Raw genomic sequence first — 22,692 nt, 5'->3', positions numbered from 1 at the left:
GTTGTTGGCACGTTGCTAGATGCTGGACCTCATACCTGTAGGCTGTCTCATCATTGCCGCTGATCAGGTCTACCACTGTGGTGTCATCTGCAAACTTGATTATGGAGTTAGAGCCATGTACAGGTATGCAGTCGTGGGTGAAAAGGGAGTAGAGGATTGGGCTCAGCACACAGCCCTGTGGTACCCCAGTGTTTAGAGTGAGGATGGAGGAGGTGTGGGTACTGATCCTAACAGACTGTGGTCTGTTGGTGAGAAAGCCCAGGGTCCAGTTACAGAGGGAGGGGCTGATGCCAAGATCAATGAGCTTGGAGATCAGTGTGCATGCGATCACTGTATTGAAGGCGGAACTGAAATCAATGAATAGCATCCTGACATATGTGTTGGTTCTGTCCAGGTGCGTCAGGGCAGAGTGGAGAGCTGAGGCGATGGCATCCTCAGTCGACCTGTTGGATTTGTAGGCGAACTGGTATGGGTCCAGTGTTGGGGGCATGTTTTCAGGTGGGAAAGAACCAGCCTCTCAAAACACTTTGCAATAATGGGAGTAAGAGCCACTGGTCGGAAGTCATTGAGGGCCACTGCACCAGCATGTTTTGGTACAGGTACAATGGTGGCTGTTTTGAAGCAGTTGGGAACAATGGCTTGGGCCAAAGAGAGGTTGAAATAGTTGGTGAAGACCTCAGCCAGTTGTTCTGCACAGGCCAGGGATGCCATCAGGGCCGGCAGCTTTGTGTGAGTTCACCTTACGCAAGGTGGCGCACACGTCACTGGTGGAAAGTGTGAGTGGTAGGTCGCCAGGTGTGAGCTCAGCTTTGATGGGTGGTTCTGTGTTTCCACGATCAAAGCGAGCATAAAAGTAGTTCAGTTCGTCAGGGAGGGTGGCACTGTTGTTTGGGGGTGTACTGTTTTATAGTCTGTGAGGGCATGGATGCCTGTCCACATGCGCCGAGGGTCGTTGTTTTTAAATCTGTCCTCAATGCGCAGTTTGTAATTGTATTTAGCTGATTGAATTCCCCTCTTCAGACTGGACCTGGATAAGCTGTAAACTTCACGGTCGCCAGATTTGAAAGCGGGGTCATGTGCCTTCAGCAGGAGCCGGACTTCCTTGTTCATCCAGGGTTTCTGTTTGGGGTACAATTTAATTATTTTATGGGTGGTTACCTTGTCAACACATCTGTTCATATGATGAAGAACAGAGCTGGTGTAGGTGTTAAAATATGTGTGGGAGTCCAGTGTGGCCCGAGAAGCAAACAAATTCCAGTCTGTGTTCAGGAACTCCTGCTGTAGTGAAGAGTCTGCTTCTTCCAGCCAAACTTTAACAGTCCTCACGGTGGGTTTCACACGTTTGATGATGGGGGTGTATTTGGGTAGCAGGAACAGGGAGAGGTGATCAGATTGTCCAACGTGGGGGAGGGGAGTTGCTCTGTAAGCATCAGGGATGTTTGTATAAACATGATCAAGAGTATTGTCTCCTCTTGTAGGGCAAGCAACGTTTTGATAAAATTTGGGGAGAGTTGTTCTCAGATTGGCATGATTGAAATCACCAGCAATAATAAAAACTCCATCCGGATGTGTTGTTTGCAGCTTATTAACAACAGAAGATAGTTATTTCATGGCTAGTTTAGCATTAGCATCCGGGGGTACATACACTGCAGCGATTATGGCAGTTGTAAATTTGCGGGGCAGATAAAAGTGTCTGCACTTGATAAAGATGTATTCAATATCAGCAGAACAGTGGGATTTAGCAATAATAGCATCGGAGCACCAGGATCTGTTTACATAGAGGCAAACACCCCCACCTTTGCTTTTACTGGAGTCCACAGCCGTTCTATCAGCCCTGTAGATGTTGCGCCCTTTTACAAAGGTTTGTTAATAAGGCTTCATATTAGTAAACAATGCTATATCGCCCAATTGAACTCATTTCATAATTTAATAACTTTACATAGGCTATTGGACTGAACTGAATGAGCTGTCTTTAAATGAACAATGATATTTTTGGCAGTTACACTAATTGGAAAAAGTGGTATATTCTAATTACACTAAGTGCAAATAATGATACATTTGCATACTATGCGCAGCATACATACTGCATGCTGCAGAAATAGTAAGAGTAGTATGATATTATGGCATTTCGACCACAGCCTTATTGCAACACTTTCACACTCTTGAGTGTGGTCTCACATGTACTCCCAGAAGAGTTAATTTCACTCTGGATTTTTTGCTGTGTATGTGACCCTGAACCACAAAGCCAGTCTTAAGTCACACGTTATAGCAATAGCCAGTAATACATTGTATTAGTCAAAATGATCATTTTTTCTTTTATGCCAAAAAAAAAAATATATATATATATTAAGTAAAGATCATGTTCCATGAATATATTTAGCAAATTTCCTACTCTAAATATATCAAAACTTAATTTTTGATTAATAAAATGCATTGTTAAGGACTTCATATGGACAAATTTAAATGTGATTTTCTCAATATTTAGATTGTTTTGCACCGTCAGATTCCAGATTTTCAAATAGTTGTATCTCGGTCAAATATTGTCCTATCTTTCAGATAATGTATAAATCTCAGTTTCAAAAAAATGGACCCTTATGACTGATTTGTGGTCCAGGGTCACATAAGCACTAATTATAGCCAATGTATTTGTTGTGCTTCCTTAAATCCCAGCATTTCCATTTATAATAATTATTAGAGCCTTCCCATCTCTCTGTCACATTCATCTCACTGACTAAGTTTCACAATCAGTCATTTTACACTGCCGCCCTCGCCTATCTATTTCTGTGAGTCTTTTTGTTCATTAGTACTTTTAGTGGCGATGTCAGACCATGTCATATCCCAAATAGTTTATAACACTGAAAGGATGTTCAGAGAGAGAGAGAGAGAGAAAGAGATAAAGAGGAAAACAGAGCAAAAAAGGATGGAAATAATTTGAAAAGAGAGTAAATAGCCCCCCACTCACTTCAGTTAGAGTTTAGATTAATTGTTTGACCCGCTCACCCCAATAACATTTATATCATAATTTAAAATGATGTTGATATCATCTAGTGCATATATATATATATATATATATTTGTCAGACTTGAATAGGCTAATGTTAGAGAAACAAGTTCCTATATATATAATTCTCGAATAATTCATGTTTTCAAAAGGAATCTCTTATGCTCCCCAAGGTTGACTTTTTTTTTTATCAGAAACATAGAAAAAACTGTAAAAAAATATAATGTAAAAACAAAAATAACTGTTTAATAAAGTGCTATTTCTGTTATACAGTAGAAAATCTAAATTATCAGCATTCATTACTTCAGTCTTCAGTGTCAAGTGATCCTTCAAAAATCAGTCTAATATGCTGATTTGGTGCTCAAGAAACATTTATTATAATCAATTTAGAAAACAGTTGTGCTGCTTAATATTTTTGAGGAAACCGACTGTTATACATTTTGTTTTTCAAGATTCTTTAAAGAAACAAAACAAGTGGGGTTTGATTTAAAATCAGTGCAAATCTATGCTGTATGCTGTACTTCACTCTAGCAGACTCTGTTTAATATAGAGAATTTCAAGTAGCCAGTGGTTCTCAACCAGGCAGCTGGGACTCACTCAGCAAGCCTAGCCAAGAGGGCTGCAGTAAGTCTTAAGTTTAGATATAGCCTAATCTTAATTACAACAATTACAAAAAAAAATAAAAATAAAATAAAGATGCACAACATTAAACTGACATTACATTTTTAAAACTTTATTTAGCATGTGTATTTGGGTGCAAAGCTTTATACAAAAACACCACATTGTGCGCCATCTGCTGGTGCACCTTGGGTACATGTTTTACATCTGTAACAATTATAACAAATATTGATTCACAAAGCTTTTAATGCTATGTCTGGCCTATTAATTTTTATTTTTATTCACTTTTTTTGGCAACCTGTAACAAGCCCTTTACATAGAACCATAGTTAAAGTGCAGTTTTTTATTTATTTACTTATTTACACAGTTACTGTTCCATAAATGGCATGTGAAGTTGCTGGACAATGACTACATGACAACACTGATTGGTTAATGGCACCTTAAGAACACACAGGAAGCAATGTTTCAGGACGTTTACAGGTTCTGGCAATATTTGAAGAAGTTATGGACAAACATTACAACAGTAACACATTCAGTTAATTTCACTAAACAAATTCCCTTTATTTGGAGTAATACTGTTAATACTGTATATTTGTAATACTAGCTACTTCATTAGGAGCACCGAGGAGGATGTGTTTCACAGTGTCCAGCAGAGGGCTCCTATAACCAACAAGCATGTAAACATTTGCTGAGTATTACTATATGTTTGTGCACATGCATGGATTAACTCGCTGCTTAGTTGGTGTTATAGTTAGTTGAACATTTCCAGACATTTCTCCCCTGTTTGGTCACAAAAATATGCCTGTCATATCACATATTTTAATGGTGGTCCCTTTATGATTTATCTCTAGCTTTATGATTGATTTGTTAATAGTCGTTATCTTTTTCTTTTTTTTTTCTTTTTTTGCAACAAAAACATTTTTGCTATTCAGCAGTCATCTTGTACACTGGATGGTGTCCTGGCATAAGATAACCAGTGCCTTCTTCATTTTTCATCGGATATTTTCTTAGTCTAATGTTCTTTAAATCTTTGAATGTGAATGTGTGCATGGTCACAAGGTTGGCTCCTTATTGCAAGACCCAGCAACTCATGTGCATAAAAAATATTAAAGAGGGTGGGGAAGTGGCAAATTACCAGCAGAGATACCACATACCATCACAGCGTCAAGAGTCAACCTCTGCAAAACAGGGCACTGAAAGGTTAGTAAAATATGTCTTTCCACCATACATTTTTGTGTAGTTTTTGTAAAGAAAAACTAACAAGAAATAGAAGCCGGTTTTAAAAGTCATAGGTCAGGTTGATATTCCCTTTGTCTAGAGGGCTTATGAAGAGGCACTTTTGTTGGAACTGGCCCGCTGGGCTGCTTGACGCCGACAGTGCAGGTAAACATAAATAGGGTTGATGAAGGCCAGGAGACTCAGAACGGTCAGACCGATGTTCACCTAGAGAAATCAATTATTACAGGTCAATCAACACTTGATCTAAACTAGGAGCTTTTTGAAATGTCAGAAATTTTTTAAATAAAAAGTTATTTTGTTTTGTTTTTCTTGATGGGTGTGTCAACAGTTTCAAACTTCTCAGAAAAATGACAAATATGCTGAACCTTTATCTACCAAACAAATGCCTTTCATTGCTTAGGACTAGAGGACTTCAAAAGATAAACAGCTGTTTTTTATTCTGAAGCTGACTCCAACATTTTTCTTCCTAAGAAATAGAAAAATGTGAGTTGTTTGTCAGCCTTAAATAGGCTAATGGTAGAGAAACAAGTTCCAAGGAAAGACAAAGCCATAGAAATAAAAAGCAAATCAATAAACCATAATCAATGTTTTTGTGAACATACCTGCAATAAATAATCACACACTATGAAAGCTAAACCATGATCTCCACTGGAAGGTTATCATTTGCTCACATACTCTATGTTTATTTTGTTGTGGTCACATTTACTGTTGTTCTGTGAAATCTCACAGGAAAATTCCTGTCATTTAAATAGGAATCAACATAATCAGTAATTTCACGTGAGAGCGAAAGATTTTGCAGTGCAGATTTTGCAATGAGTTCAAGTTGGATTTTCTTCATTGAACGTGACTTCTGTGTGAACTCATTTCACTACACAATAGACAAGAGACAATGGACATTTTTTTGCCAGTGAAATTCTGCTAATGTGACCTATCCTTATCACAAAATGCACGTACGTGTGGGAAAGCATTCAGAAGCTTACATAAAGAGGGTCTCCACCCAGGGGTCCTTTAATGAGGGTGAAGCAGGGATACTGGAGCAGTGAGAACACAGCTGAGAGAGCCATCACCGCTCCAAATAGCTTTCCGAAGTGTACGGATGGAAACCTGAAAGAAAAAAAAAATTACCTTCACAAACATATTCACAATTATACATAAATACCCAAAACTCTTTTCTTTTACTTATGGATTCATATCTTTGTGAAAAATAAGTGTGTGCTTGTACTGAATTGTATTGTATTGAATGTTGTTATATGCATGTGTCAATTTTATTTAATTTCTTTATTTTCTTACATATGTGGGTATATAGTATTTATAGAGTTGTAACTCTTAGTTTTAGTTACTTTTTCTCATTTGTAAGTCGCTTTGGACAAAAGCGTCTGCTAAATGACAAAAGTAAAGTAAATCTTAAAAGTATATTTTTAATAAACTGTAATTGGAGATAATCTAAAATTAATTAAATAAAAGGCCACTTAAGTGTACTTAGACACTACACTGCCATGAATGGATCTTAACACAGTTAAATACACATTTTAAATGCACTTTTTAATAATGTCCAGTTAAGTATTTTAAATACTTTTTAATCACCATTTGTCATGCTTTAAAGAAGTACACTTTCATTTGTTGACTATACTGTTGTGATACTAATACACATGCAAATTACTTGATTATAATTTGAACCTGTAGTGTGTTATTTGATATTACAGTTAAAGTGAATATATTTGAAATGCATTAAATTGCAACTTCATTGTTACTATTGTTTAATTACAAATATATTAATATGTGGCATAAAGGTTTCAACAGAAATTACATTCATGCATAGTTTACATTAATTACAATAGAAGTAATTATGAAATTACATAAAGTAGATATACTTAAAGTCCTACTTAAGTGTGTCAGTTCATATAACTGCATTTAATCTAAATTTAAACTAGAAAACCTTTTAATTTAATTGTAAACAACATGCAATTAAGTTTCTGAACACATTAAATTCTGTTCACACTTAAATTTATTATTATTTATTATTGTACATTTTTTAAAAGTATGCTAAAGTGTTTTTCATAAGAGTAATGTACATCTGCAGCCATTTTTTTTTTTATGTTTCCTTTTGGGATTGATCAACTAAATAAAGTTATGCAGGTTTGGGTTTGGACTATGTTGGACTATATTTAGTTGGACTATCCCTTTGATGTTCTTATGGGCCTGTGATGACTCACGCCACACTGATGAAAGCAGCGTTTCCTCCGTAGAGGAAGGATCTGTTGAGGACTTGCAGGATGAAGGTGAGGTACTGCAGAGGAAGGATGGGGGTGGCGGCACACACTGAAAACAGCACACCCTGCAGCGCTGTCAGCAACAGAGACAATATGGCTGCCTTCAAGTCTGCCTCTTGTTCACTTTGTCCTGTATAGTCCAATATTTTACAATGAATTTACATTGTCAGAAAAATAAATAATTTTTGTAGACATTTTTTTTTTTATATTAAATAATTGGCTTTTATGTTATCATTAAACTAAATCAATTTGTTGCAATAGTTTATTTATATGGTATACATGATAAACAATATTAAATAAATACTGATTTAAATTCTGTAAAATCATTCTTTTTTCTTTTAAATTCTTCACGGGGTGGGGAAAGGATTTTACTATTAATTAAATAATGACATTTTACTATTTATGAAAAAATATTTTAAACTCAGTAGTAAATATGAATATAATGTTATGTTTAAATAGTTCTTCTGTAAATAAATTATTAAATCAAATTAAACTTTCTAATGCCTCCCCAATCTAATTTGCATAAAAAATGCTGTGTGATGAATCTGCATTTTAGCAGATAATAGCCTACAGTGTGTCTGTTGCATAAATGGATATTCAGCATTTTTTACAAAATACTGCAGATAAATCTGAACCTAAGCAAAAAAAAAAAAAAAAGATGGTGATGAAAAAGATGACAATGCTAATGCCATGCTTGATAAATGCTCTTTTATCATTTTCTAATGTTTTCATATAACGAATACTGAATACTTCCAAAACAAAGACAGAAAATTAGATTTTTCTTCATATGACCCTAAGGAAATTTGTGCATTTATGTGTTGACCTGCTTCCCGCTGCTTTCCTTTGTGACGGTCCATGATGAGGCCGTTCCAGGGGGCACACAGGATCCCACACAGCTGAGTAAATGCAAACGCATTTGTGTATCTACTGACTGTGAGCAAAAACAACATGACTGTTCATAGCCGAGAAAATGAAGAAAACACAAGCTCATGAGTTTACACACATGACACAGACTGAGCCTGTTGGCATGTCTATATCTATTCATACTGCTCAAAGGCATGGCTTCACCTGCCCATAAATAGCTGGACATGAGGATAAAGGGACCATGTGTCTGTGTGATATGTGTGTGTGTGTATACCAAGGCCTGGGTCTCCAGCAGCCAGATGATGCAGCATCGGGTTTAAGGTCCCGATGAACAAGTAGTGTCTCAACTGCATCACTGAAAGCCACAGCAGATGCCACAAGAAGAACCAGGAAAGCAAACAGCTCTTGAAACTACGCTCTGACAAAAACACATACATTCATAGTGTTGATACACTTCACATGATATATTTCACAATGAAGTATTAGTAAAAGTAAAAAGGGGAAGGAACACGTAATGCAAGTGCTTAATCAGAGAGCACTAGCAGAGAAAATACAGGACAATAATGTGGCTGTCGTTTCAAGCACATTGCAGCTTAGACTGATCAAGCACTTAGATAGGAAGTGACTATAAAATCACTAGTAGATGCACTGTCAAAAATGTCCTTGCATCCTTCAGTTTACAGAAAATGTAATGATAACCAGCATGATAATACAGATGTTAAAATTGAAAACCAAATGATAAATCAAATTTCATCATAAGTGGCCTGAAAATTAACTATATAAAATATAATCATATGTGATGTGTCATGCAGGGACTGGGAATGTCTTTTTATTATATTCCACAATAAATTCTATGGTAATTCATAGATTTACTTCCAATAACCATACATTTGACAGTATTTTGCAGTAAAACTGCATATAATGTTATCATATATTCACCACATACGTATGATAACGTAACTTAAACAAATTGTGTTGACTTTTTTTTTTCTTTTTCAATAAACATTACATTACTTTTTACCGTGTATGTTACATTGCAGTTTTTATGTTTTTGTTTTTTTTTAGCTAAAAACAAGCTTAAAATGTGCGAGCTGTTTCGACAGTCATCTTTATACTGCAAAGGCTCAGCATATGTATTACAAATAGGTGTGTTTAATGGCACCACTGTGAAGTGCTGAACATGTCCTTACCCATAATGTCTGTGTTTTGGCCTTGAGGAGAAGTCTCTTTAAATATAATTTCCTCTTCAGCCTGGGAAGTTTGGATGTTTTTCTCTTCGACCTTTGCAACTGTATAATTGCGAGTCCCTCCACATTTCATCCTACCACAGTAAATAAGAGACAGACATGGGCAAAGCATTGTTAGAGGAAACATGTCCGGTATAGACAGTGAAGCATAAAGTCAATCTGTGAAGAACAAGCATTCGGAATATTATTAAAAAATTTCACCTTAAAAAAAAAAAACAAGACAGAGGACAAAATCCTCTTGGTGTTTGTTGTTTTCCTGCAGGCAAATTTCTCATATTGTTTGCAGCTAATACAAATATATGTATATTAAAAAAAACTCAGCTGTTTCATATGTAGCTGATATTCTCCAAGAGAAGGCATTCATATCAGCATGTTTCTGAAGGAAGAGGTGTTGAATGTGTTGTTTACCCATAGGTGTAGTTCTCCGGAAGCGGGTGTGGGATATGTGTACGAGGCATCAGCACAAAAGTCCGGAAGAGATGAATGACACTGCAGCAGGCCAAGAAGAGGAAAGACCCTCGTAGAGAGACTCCATCCTCATACAGCAACTGAAAGAGATAGATGTGACTATCATGATTCAAGACTTCACCAGCAATCTATCTTTCTCTCCAGTGTGAGGTGTTCTACCTTGATGATGAGGAAAACCACAGAGGAAGAGTCAAAGGCTCCATTATACAGAGTGATTATAGTGGAGCGGTGAGTGCCAAAGAGATTCCCCACCTAAAGAGAGCAAATGAGATTTCTGCTTGATCCTAGTAGATACATCCTATAAGAGGGCATTTCATTGTTAAATGTTTCACATAATGGAAAACAAGAAAAATTTGTATTTCACAAACAGAGCAAATATTTCTTGCTCTTTCCAAATAAAAGCGATTTATGTTGTGTGGACATATGCTTTAAAAAGAGGTTGGTCGGTATTGGACACAACAGCAACACCACATGCTTTCATAATCACTTCACATGAAAAAAGGGTAGCCAACCATAACAAAGTCTTCTAAAAGATGACATTTCATTCTAAAGGTCAGAAACAGACAGTGTTGAGGGTAATGCATTACAAGTAACACAAGTTCCATTTGAAACAAAAATATCTGAGTCTTTTGTTATAAAAAAATAAATACTACCTTTACTGTCTTTATGTTTGGGATCCCATATAATTATGATCTGATTCATTTGCATTGTTAAAAGCGCTATACAAATAATAGTGACTTGAGACTAAATTGAACTAACAGATCTCTCTTGTGCAAAGACACATTAATACAGTTCAGATAAATATTTACTCTTCTTATCAGTAAATGATTTTGCATAACTTTTTTCCTATGAGCATTCACTAATATTGTAGTGAAATTAACTTGTTTTGTTTGGTAAATCTGACTGTTATGTTTTACAGTATATTACTGTTTGTTTCTTGAATTAACAGTAATCTACTGGCAGCTCCGGTTGCCAGCATGTTACTGTTTTTCTACAGTTTGTTGCCGTAAATTAATCAGAGTTTATAACTGTTAAATTATGTTTCATGCTGTTTTTTGTCATCTTACATCTTTAACTCTTTAACGCTTCAGCAAAATCATGTTTTAAATGGACACTTATAATGTGTCCACACTACAGTGTTAAAGTAGCACTGAATCAGTGCTGAAGTTAATGAGATAATTTTGTGTTTAATTAAATGATGATTGTGCATTATGATGCCTTAGATGAAATCAACTGAAATAAAATACATTAAATCTCTCAAGATCTGATTAAATAACTTCTAAAAACAGCATTACCAGCTTTACATTACTAACCATATTGACTTTATTTCTGTCAGAAGTCTACAGAAGATCTTATTGAGAGTTACAGAGGTTTAAATGTTTTTTCACTACCATGATGGTGATCAGCATTCTCTTTTAGTTGGGCTCTTGAACCTTGACTTTAAGTTTTCTTTGGCTGCTGCAACAATGTGTTTTTGAAACATGTTTGTTATGGCAAAAAAGAGCTAAACAAAACAAGAAGTCTGTTGTTGTTCATGGATTGATAATACTTATTGTTCTCTTACTCCTAATTTAATTTAAAGTCACTTCTCTTACTGAAAATTGACACTAGAGCAAAAGAACTAGCACTTAGTTACAAATAAACATTAAAACACATCATTCATTAATAAAAAAAAATCTTTGTTATAATTTATAGCAAATACATGCACAAATCAAGAATCAGCATATGAATCTCAACAATGGTGACAATCCACAAAATAAATATTTCTAAACATCACTAAACATGCTACTAAAACTCAACACCGAAACAAAAGCATAGATAAAATAAAAGCACATAGTAAGAATTCAAGAAAATAATTAGACAATTCAGTGGCATAATTTATTCATGGCGCAATGCATGCTGGGAGTCATTGTTGAGTTCCTCTTCAGGAGCTTGAGCTGCATCCGAAAACGCTAGGGGAACGCCTCCAGCGTGACTACGCTCTGATACGAGTGTAATCTGTCGGGCGAGACGTTACGGGCGGGTGACGTAATTTGCCAGGAAGCATAAAAAAACGTGCGGTGGAACCGGCGTCAGCTTTTGTCATTCAGCAACCGCTACTCTGGTGTGTCTGTCGACCTGTGTGGTGAGTAAACTTATTTTGTGTTGTTTGTCCCTACACAGTGACTTGAAAACTAAGCAACTTTGGCGAGAGCAGATCGCATTACAGGCTCTGTGTTCTTCACTGCTGGGATACACACAGTCCATGTGTGGTCTGCTTGAGAGCAGAGCACGCAGAGTCAGCTCTCGAGGGAGCTGGTTGTTTTTCTGCATTTAATTTTAAATTTTAAATGATCTATTTCATCTAACTATGGTAAGTTAGATGTGTACATATATGTGCACATCTTTCTACAGGCTTTCAACAGCTGTAGGCTTTCCTGTAGCTCAAATAGTAGAGCATGGCACTAGCAACGCCAAGGTCATGGGTTCGATTCCCAGGGAAAGCAGGAGCTGATAAAATGTAAAAACTGTAACTTGAATGCAATGTAAGTCGTTTTGGATAAAAGCATCTGATAAATGTGTGTATAGGAGCACGATGTTGTACCTCTCTTCCTCTGAGGAGGTTGAAGTGGTCAGCAGGGGCAGCTGGGTGGAGCAGCCCCAACTGTGTTCTAGCTCCTCATTTAGGGAGCGTCACTTTTCGTACTCCCCAGAATGTTGGAGTCAGAGTGGCGCTCCCGGGCCGAATCCTTCTAGCAGAAGGCAGATCTGCGGACCGTCATTCTTGCTGAATAGTCTTCGGCTAAAACATACTGCTGCCTATGGCCCAGGACTTCTGAGGGCCGGCCCCTCTGGGGAAGAATGGCATACACTGCGATACACGTGCCCGTCTCTCCTCAGTGCCCTCAGGAAAATGGTCTGCCAACCCTGCCACGTATGGTGTTCCAGGGCGCAGCGATCTCCAGCGAGCATACATCCCAGAAACGTAGCGGAAATGGGATGCTCGCCACCCCTTCGGGGGTCTCTAGAGCAGCTAGAGCCGCTCTGATTACACCAGAGGCCAGTTTCAGGAGACTGGTTCCCTTAGCAGGGGGTTTGTGAGGTTTGCTTTGGGGGTAAAGCATACCAATATCGATTCTTCCCCTTGAAACGGTCACTGTAAGTGTTGTAGGCCTCCTCTCGCTGCTGAGAGTTTTCAAGGCCTCCACTTGCTACACTGCAAAAGCCAACAAGTTAGGGTAACTCAAACCATTTGAGTAAACAAATTCCCCTTGGTTTAAACCATGTAAGTTTTAAAACTTGCAGTTAAGTAATTAAGTGATTAGTTAAGTGTTGTTTGAGCATTAGTGATGAACACCTGCTGTTAACAAACAGAATCACTGAAGAAAAGAGAAACACCATCGCCTTAGATGAAATCAACTGAAATAAAATGCAAATCTCTCAAAATCTGATTAAACAACCCCACAAACCACATCACCAGCTCCACTTATTAATAAGCAGACTGAGACATCTACAGAAGATCTTATTGAGAATTAACTAAGGTTTAGATGTTGATTTGTTTCATTTCAAGTAACCATGTTTGAGATCAGTGTTTGCTTTAGTTGGGCTCTTGACATTTATGTTAAAATCAAAATCCCAGCGTGTGGAGCGTAGCAGGCCTCCTCTCAGTTCTAGAGAGTCATTATGCTGAGGCCTCTGCTCCTAAAGCCTGACCGTTTTGGCGAGTGTCACAGGCCTCTTCTCACTCAGAGAGTTTTAGAGGCCTCTTCTCAATCCGATAGTCGTCATTTTGTGAGGGGTAGCTGTTCCTCCTCACAGGATACCTGGTGTATGGAGCGTAGCAGGCCTCCTCTCGATCCAGAGTCGTCATGCTGAGGCCTCCGCTCCAAGAGCTTGACCTTTCGGTGAGTGTCGTCAGGCCACCTTTCACTGAGAGCGTTCTAGAGGCCTCCGCTCGCCAGAGCTCCAGACAGCATCTGTGAGTAGTAGGCTCTAAGTGAGTCTCCTTACAAGACGTCTAGCTTGTGGTCTCTATGCCACACTTCCGGCATCCCTGCCAGCGCTTGCTTCTTTCCTAGAAGCTCACGCCAGCTCCACCGCATGTGCTTTTATGCTCCCTGGCCATTACGTTACCCACCCGTGACGTCTTGCTAATCCTTTGGACAGAATATACTTGTATCTCAGCGCGGTCACGCTGGAGGCATTCCCCTAGCGTTTTCAGACGCAGCGTCTCATTCCCTTGAGGAACTAGGGTTACATACGTAACATAGAGACGTTTTGTACTGTGCTGGTACTCAGCATGCATTGGAACATGAAGCTTTTGATTGTCACTATTGTTGAGATTCATATGCTGATTTTGATGTCTCGCTTTGAGTGTAAATGACATAGTAGTTCAAAAAGTTTTAAACCCAAACTGTTCTTAAATACTTCTTATTTTCTGGTTGTCACAACACTGATCATGCTGTAAATCACTGGCAAAATCAAAAAATATAAAACAACATTCATATAATTAGACTCTAAGCCAGTCTAGGAAATGATAACTATTAGACAATGATGATGACTAAATAGACAATATCACCTAACCAACCAAAACAACTTTTCCATAACTAATGCATCTTAAAGACAAAGTTACAGCAATCAAACAAAAACTAATGTTCAAAAGTCAAGGGTTAGGAGCCCAGCTAAAACAAACATTGAACTCCATAGTGGTAACATCCAACAAAACAATAAAACATCATCATCTAAATCTCTGTTCATTCTTAAGATCTTCTGTAGACATCTGACAGAAATAAATTCAGTCTGGTTAGTAACGCGTGAAGCTGGGAAAGCTGTTTAAAAGTGAAAGTGAAGTGATATTTTTTTATTTTTTTTTTATTTCTATTTATTTTTTTGTATCTTCTATGTGATGTATTGTGTTTGCTGTGTGATTCTGCTACCCTACTTGAATTGCCCCTTGTGGGATTAATAAAGTTGTTAACTTAACTTATATGTGGCCAAGTATGGTAACCCATACTCTGAAATTGTGCTCTGTATATATAATTGCGCGCACACCCAGAGCAGTGGGCAGCAGTTGGGGGTTCAGGCAATGTCTCACCTCAGTCGTGGTATTGAGGGTGGAGAGACATTCACTGGACATTCACTCCCCCAACCGACAATCCCTGCCAGACCTGAGACTCAAACCTGTGACCTTTGGGTTACAAGTCCGACTCTCTATCCATTAGGCCACGACTGCCCCAAGTTATTAACAACAGTTGATCATTAGAGTCTGAATTCACTCAGTTCAGGGAATAGTGAATGAGGGTGTAGGGTGTGATTTGAAACACAGCCTCAGTGTGTCGACTTTGAACGCTGTTTATTCATGATATATAGCAGCAGGCTACTTTCTCGAAAATGATAAATATTACCCAGAATGCACTGTTTTAATGAAAAACAGCATGTTACTGTCAAAATTTGGCCGTTTTTTTTCAGCAATTTTTAACAGTGTAGCATGTGAAGGTCAAATCAGAAAACACCCTCATATTCTGAGAAAAGCCAGTGAAAAGCATTTTTGAAGTAGCTCACCTGGTCTCATGGCATAAATGTACCTGGGCGCACTTTTTAGCGAGACGCGAAATACGTACCAATAAGTACATATCACTACAGTTTCCAAAAGAAATGAACACTAGAGGCAGTAAAACTCAGACGCCTTTAATTCCTTTTCAGACAAATGTACAGAGTTTTGATTAATAAAGTGTAATTTTCACACAGTTACTTGAAGAATAACATGTTATGACAATATTAATATGCTGGGAAATTTGAAAACTGATACTTTTGAACATTAGCATTACACATATCCAGCTTCAGGTTTGCTCGGGAACTCACAGAGTACAAAGACGTACTTGAGAGGTGAGGAGCTCTGTTTCGAATCCCGTGTAACTACGGTTTGACAAAACAGTTCAAATCTGCATATAAGGAAGTTCAAATAGCATGGTTGCATCAACAAATGTGTTTTTATATCAGTTTTGCATTTGCCAACACTATCAGGTAGATTTAGGGTTGGGTTTGGTGTAGGGCATATTTCCAATATGATAGAGCATTCATTTTTAGCGATGGTCCCCGGATATTTGAATTCTGAACTGCCACAATACGTACCTGAAGCAACGTAATAAAAACGTGCCAGGGTTTACATATTTAACCCGTGTTTTAGCGCCACTCAGTGGACATTTCTCTTTGAAACTGTGGCGACACGTGCTGTAAGGTACGTAAAAACGGTCTCGCTAAAAAGTGCACCCAGGTACGTTTATGCCATGAGACCAGGTTGTGCATTTGTTACTACATATCATAATGGGTTTGAAGCCTCACTGCATGATGAAATATTCAATACCTGTATGTTGGTCACCAAGAACAGAATTCCTCCCACAGCAATGACGGACAGAGCAGGGAATAGGAGGACGGAGTTCACTGCAGGAGTGAAAATCGGTTATGACTATAAACAAACTGAAATGTATCAATATACCAAAGGTCAAATAAAGATAAAAACCCCTCTATTTACCAGGACTGGAAAAGGCTATTAACAACATTCCTGCAGTGTAAACCGATCTGTAAAGTAAATCATAACAAGAGAATATGAGAGTGGTTCAATAAATGGTGACAGAACCTACTTGATGTTTGCTCTGCCCTTCTTCTCAAAACATATGGAAACATAATGGACTGAGTTATTACAGATTTAGATTTATGAGCTGAGAGATAAAGTGTCCGCAAAAATATTTGGACACTTAAGCCACACATAAAATACCTTTCAAAAGTTTGGGGTCAGTAAGTTTTTTAAAAAGACATTAACACTTTTACTCAGCAAGGATGCATTAAATTGCTCTTTCGAAATAAAAGAGATTTATGTGCTGTGTGAATATTTGCTTTGAAAGAGGTTGGTCTGTATTGGACACAGCAGCAACACTAGAGAGAGTAGTATACGTTATGTCAAAATGATTGATTTTATTACCCTCATAAAAATTCCACCCCCCTCCCATAACTGGACACCTGTTTGGACACCTGTTTTGTACACCCCCCAGCCCCCGTCTAAGCGGCCATCTTATTGACCTTATAGTGAACTTAAGAATTTATGACAATGTGTTTGTGTGTGTGTGGGGCCAATGCTATGTGCTTTAAACTTTAAATGATGAAACTGTGTTAAATGGGGTAAAGGGAAGTTTTTATTAAAGTGTTTCCACATACATATCAAGAAAAAACATCAAACGTGTGCGTAAAACGTACAAAGACTGTTTATTTCCCTACAAGTGGAGACTAGTGTTGTTAAAACAGGAAAAACGTAGAAAATAAAACAAAAAAGCATTAGATACACTATTTTTCCTATCATTAGAATTTAAAAACTAGTTCGTTTGACAAAGTTAAATAGAAGAAGTGAGCGCGTTCGTTTATCAAAACCTATGTCCTGGTTTTTAAAAAGTTTTGAGTTTATAACATATACGAAGTTAAATAATATAGAATTGTTTTTATCTTACCATGGTACGCCTGTGTTTTTCCCTAAAAGTCAAGACGTGCTAGTGTTGTTAAAACAGTTTTAGGAAAAACTAAAACAAAAAAGCATTGACATGTTAGTTAAACAATACGCTAGTTTTCCTATCATTAGAATTTTAAAACTAGTTATTTTGACAAAGTTAAATAAAAAGAAGAGTTCGTTCCATCTATAACAAACGAGCATCGGATGCGTTAGTTAAAACAATAATATATATTTATAAAAATCTATGTCGTACTTTTGTTTTTTAAAGTTTGAGTTTATAACAGATACAAAGTTAAAGAAAATAGAGTCGACTTCTCTTACCGTGATGTGAAATAAAAATATCAGACCGTTAAATCAATAGTATAAGATAGTATAAGATACAATTTAAAACTAGTTGTCACAACGGTAGAAAAGTTAAACAAATGTGTACCTTACGGCGATCGTTAAAACACCAGCATAAGATACTTGTCGAAGTCTATCTTGTGGTCTACCATTAGCTGCACTGACAGAAAGTTAAACAAAAAGAAAAAGCCCTGACCATCTTACGTTGAAACATCTGTGCTCCGCGCTGTCAAAACTGAGAATGAGCTTTGGAGCACTGCGGTCAGACCACACCCACAAACCGCCCTCTAACGCCGGAGGAGAGACCGGCCTGAAGATTTGCATGTTAAAAAGAATTAAAGTAATGTTTTAACATTAGAACAAAGTTATTTTTAATAAATATTTTACATTTCTTAATGGATGAAAGCATTCGCCATTCATCATAAAGCTTTTCACTTTTGAAATGAGGTTAATCTATACAAGTTTCCTTCTAAACATTCACCTAGGACACAGGAAAAATGTTTGTTTGTCTTATTTTATTTAAGTGCCATAATTCCTTTAATAGGCTTTTGATTTTTGTCAAGCTTAAGACTTCTATCGTACTATATAACCCAGACTTTTTTCATTTTAAAAATTAGGTTACACAAGTTTTCTTTTAAACATTCAACTCTACCCCGCAGGAAAACATTATTTGTTTTGTCTTTTTTTATTTACTCTTTGATTTTGTCAATCTTAAAACTTCTAGGGTGCTATGTCGGTTAAAATACACATGTGCGAGAAGAAACTGAAATGATAGCAAATGTTTTGGGTTTTCAGTCATAATTAGAGGGGTAAACTTTTTTTCTACAACATCTTACGAAATGTAAATGTTTTGTCTCACGCAGAGCGACCAAATGAGAAAGTGTGATTTTAATAAGACGGTCTATGCTGTAGGAAATCATTCTTTAATTTACTTCATTTTACCTAGTTTTATTTCTTTGTTTCACTCATATATTTTTCAACCGTCAACACAAACACACACACACACACACACACACAAACACTCAACACATCTACACGTAAACATCCACATAAACAACCATACAGTTAAATATTTAAACTTTTATGATGTCTCATACAAACCTTTTTTAAAGAACGTTTAGAATCACGCTGGGTATCTTTACAAGGTGATGAAAAGCAGCATGATTAAACAATGATATAACTTTTGTTTTAACAAATAAGTTTAACCTAAACTTATAACAAACCTAAAATCATGATCCTTTAGACCAGAGCAAGGATTAGAAGCAGTCAAACGATCCTCTGAGTAAAGCAAGACTCTTACAGAGATTTTTCTTTAGGAATTGGACCTAAATTAGATAGATAAAGAAAACACACACACACACACACACACACACAAATCTGAGTATGCTACATTTTAAATACGAGCAAAACCATATATGTTGTTTTTACTTTTTGTTGTTATTTAAGAAATGTTTTCATTTTAATCTACACTGTAGATAGTATGTGTACTGTAAAAGAACAAATATACATTTCACTTAAAACTTCAGTAAAATAATTACACCGACAGTTTTAAACATGATTAAAAAGTTTTAAACACTTTGTGTGTCACTAAAGTAAGTCATGATGTCAATTGTCTTTAAATTAAACTTTAGTTTTATTCTTCAATTTCTTTAAAATAGCTTGATGATAATGTGTCCCAAGTGGTTTTCTCACGAGTAGATAACTCTTTGTTTGTCTTTGTGACAAACACATAATTTTTTACTTCAGAAAAGTTTTCGAAACGTATGACTGAACTTTTACTCATTTGACAGACCTACGTTTCAAATTATTTACCCGAGGCGTTTAACAGCCAGAGGGGATACATGTTATTTTCTAATGTTCGTGGGAACCTTTATTGGTGTAAATTTCTCACCTAGAACACAAAACTTGTAAATCTTTTGGATTGTGTATGTTTTAGGTGAAGACAGCTCTTTGCGAAAGACAGCTCTTTAAGTCTTGCTGTTTTAACCTTAAACCTATTACAGCTGAAGCAAATCAAACTATTGCACTGAAAGCTGCACATTCATTCAAGTTTGAACATGTTAAAATTTCCGCACTCTTGTAGAGACACATAAAACACATAAAACACACACACACATACTAAAACAAAACCCTATACAGTTAAACATTTAGACTATTATGATGTGTATTTATGTTTTCATCTCTACAAGATGAGGAAAACAGCATGATTAAACAATGATATAACTTTTGTTTTAACAAATAAGTTTTTCATCTAAAACCATGATGCTCTAAAGCAAGGATTAGAAGCAGGCAAGACACTTACAGAGATTTTTCTTTATGAATTTGATCTATATTAGACTGAAAATGACTATTTGCCACAAATGCTTCTCAGAATCTTTACAACAGATTAGACTGTCTTTCTCACTTTAAAAATGGTATTATTAACCTCAGGGTTTAAATGTAGCATTTTTCACAGTATAATGTTTTATTAAAATAAAAACAACTGGTCTACATAGGTTTATTTGACTAAGATTTGATCAAATAACTGATATAAGAAACATGCAAATATTCGATAAGTCCATCTCATCACCACAAACTGACGTGTCTGATGGTTTGCGATGACGTAAATATCTTCCTGATACAGACGTGTTAAGTGTCTGTAAAATAGTTTAAAAAGTCATCCTTTTTAGCGTTCATGTAGGATTTGTGTCCACGCTCAAGTGGTTTTTGTGTAACAGAATCCTGAGACAAATGAAAACAGAATGTGTGAAAGGTTTTTCTCTTTAAGATATTTGTAATGACAGACTAAAAACTTTATAAAACAATTTTGTGTATGCATTTCTTTCGTACATGTATACAGTAACCGGTGAGTACACGAAGCAGTATTAATACATAACCTCATAAATTCAGCGTGATTCTATCATATTAATCAATAATAAAATATTTAATTCATATACCGTATCTGACTTTCTCTTCAAAACACAATAAACTTTCTTACGACTTTTTAAATGTGTTGAACAACCGGTTTTGGGGGGAAAACCGTATAGTGTTGTGTTTCTAAGTTAGGATGCTTGTAGTTAATCACGTCTTTACCTAAAACATTTTTTATTCAAACTCTCTTACGCACACACACACACACACACACACACACACACACATACACACACACACACACAGAGCTTTCCCGGACAGCTGCAAATTGGCAACAAATTCTTTTCTTTGTTTTATCATTCAGCTGTAGCTAAAACCCTATAACGGAGTTATTTTATGCATTATCGCAACTATAGATGCTGAAAGAGCTCATTAACCTGTTATACAGTGTGTGTGTGTGTGTGTGTGTTTTCTTTATCTATCTAATTTAGGTCCAATTCCTAAAGAAAAATCTCTGTAAGTGTCTTGCTTTACTCAGAGGATCGTTTGACTGCTTCTAATCCTTGCTCTAGTCTAAAGGATCATGATTTTAGGTTTGTTATAAGTTTAGGTTAAACTTATTTGTTAAAACAAAAGTTATATCATTGTTTAATCATGCTGCTTTTCATCACCTTGTTAAGATACCCAGCGTGATTCTAAACGTTCTTTAAAAAAGGTTTGTATGAGACATCATAAAAGTTTAAATAATTAACTGTATGGTTGTTTATGTGGATGTTTACGTGTAGATGTGTTGAGTGTTTGTGTGTGTGTGTGTGTGTGTGTGTTTGTGTTGACGGTTGAAAAATATATGAGTGAAACAAAGAAATAAAACTAGGTAAAATGAAGTAAATTAAAGAATGTTTTCCTACAGCATAGACCGTCTTATTAAAATCATCATCTTTGGGGGACCAGTATTTATTTATAAATAGGGTGGTGATGGCGCAGTGGATAAGACGCATGCCTTTGGTGTGAGAGACCCGGGTTCGAATCCACTGTGAGACACCAATGTGTCCCTGAGCAAGACACTTAACCCCTAGTTGCTCCAGAGGCGTGCGACCTCTGACATATATAGCAATTGTAAGTCGCTTTGGATAAAAGCGTCAGCTAAATGAATAAATAAATAAAAAATTTAAGTTTGTGGTTATCGCCTTCTTTTTCTATCTCATCACATCCTAAACGTTAGTTTAAAGCCACATTCGAATAGATTATAAATACATTATAAATACTCAATTCTCAACTATACCTAACTTCACCAGATGTGTGTCATGAAAAGGTTCAATAGGGCCCACTTCCTTTGACCGGGCAGCGAACTTTTGCCTAAACCTTCGACAGAGGCGCACAGACGCGCAGGTGCACATCATAAAATAGATGCCATAGAGATGCTTTGATCGCTGAACATGTTAGAAAGACGATCTGTTTTAATCAATGAACCACGTTCTAACAAAGTTTACGACGCCAAATCCCCTCAAAAACTCATTAGATTGCAAATGAGTTGAATCCCCAGAAAGTTCAGATATTTTACAACGAGTCTGTTGATCAGATAACACCGTTTCGCTGGTCATGTGGCCAGACCCGCAGCGCACTTTCTCATTTGGTCGCTCTGCGTGAGACAAAACATTTACATTTCGTAAGATGTTGTAGAAAAAAAGTTTACCCCTCTAATTATGACTGAAAACCCAAAACATTTGCTATCATTTCAGTTTCTTCTCGCACATGTGTATTTTAACCAACATAGCACCCTAGAAGTTTTAAGATTGACAAAATCAAAGAGTAAATAAAAAAAGACAAAACAAATAATGTTTTCCTGCGGGGTAGAGTTGAATGTTTAAAAGAAAACTTGTGTAACCTAATTTTTAAAGGCGCCATAGAATGCATTGATACAGTATTTTAAATTGTTCTCTGATATCTACACAGAAGGTATGTGGCTTAGGTAAGGGCAAAAAATCTCCAGAAACTATTTTACATGTCCATTTACAACCCTAGGATTTCTCCCTAGAATGAAACGGTCTGTTATTGGCTTATTTGGCAGGGTCATGAATAATAATGAGCTCTGCTCTGATTGGCTGTTTCACAGTGCTGCACAATGTTGAGCTCTGCTCTGATTGGCTGTTTCACAGTTCGGCTCATCAGCAAGAAGGAAGCACAGGGAGGAAAATATATATTTAAATACTTTCTCTCGCAGTTATATCGTCGGGTAATTATACTGTATTATAAAACGCGGGCATCAGGGAGCCGTTATTAATATGCGAGGCATTGAAACTGCTTTTGAACGATCCAT

The 22,692-nt window shown here is 36.7% G+C and overlaps 1 protein-coding gene across 2 annotated transcripts in view; it reads right to left on the bottom strand.

Moving 5' to 3' along the window:
- Positions 1-3,713: 3,713 nt before the first annotated feature.
- Positions 3,714-22,692, bottom strand: part of LOC306853456 (equilibrative nucleobase transporter 1-like) — a 31,210-nt gene continuing 12,231 nt past the window's right edge. For both annotated transcript variants that reach the window (XM_079390886.1, XM_079390885.1), the window contains exons 4-13: positions 16,218-16,264; positions 16,050-16,126; positions 9,866-9,958; positions 9,647-9,786; positions 9,182-9,312; positions 8,266-8,409; positions 7,951-8,058; positions 7,071-7,257; positions 5,838-5,961; positions 3,714-5,061 (exon numbers count right to left, since the gene is read on the bottom strand). In XM_079390886.1, coding sequence (XP_079247012.1) covers positions 4,942-5,061; positions 5,838-5,961; positions 7,071-7,257; positions 7,951-8,058; positions 8,266-8,409; positions 9,182-9,312; positions 9,647-9,786; positions 9,866-9,958; positions 16,050-16,126; positions 16,218-16,264 — 1,171 coding nt within the window. In that variant the 3' untranslated portion in view covers positions 3,714-4,941. The remainder of the gene's footprint in view (positions 5,062-5,837; positions 5,962-7,070; positions 7,258-7,950; positions 8,059-8,265; positions 8,410-9,181; positions 9,313-9,646; positions 9,787-9,865; positions 9,959-16,049; positions 16,127-16,217; positions 16,265-22,692) is intronic.

This window comes from Barbus barbus (assembly GCF_936440315.1).
Source record: "Barbus barbus genome assembly, chromosome: 33".
Lineage (NCBI taxonomy): Eukaryota > Metazoa > Chordata > Actinopteri > Cypriniformes > Cyprinidae > Barbus > Barbus barbus.
The sequence above is the reverse complement of the archived record's forward strand: the minus strand, read 5'-3'. Positions and strand labels throughout refer to the sequence as shown.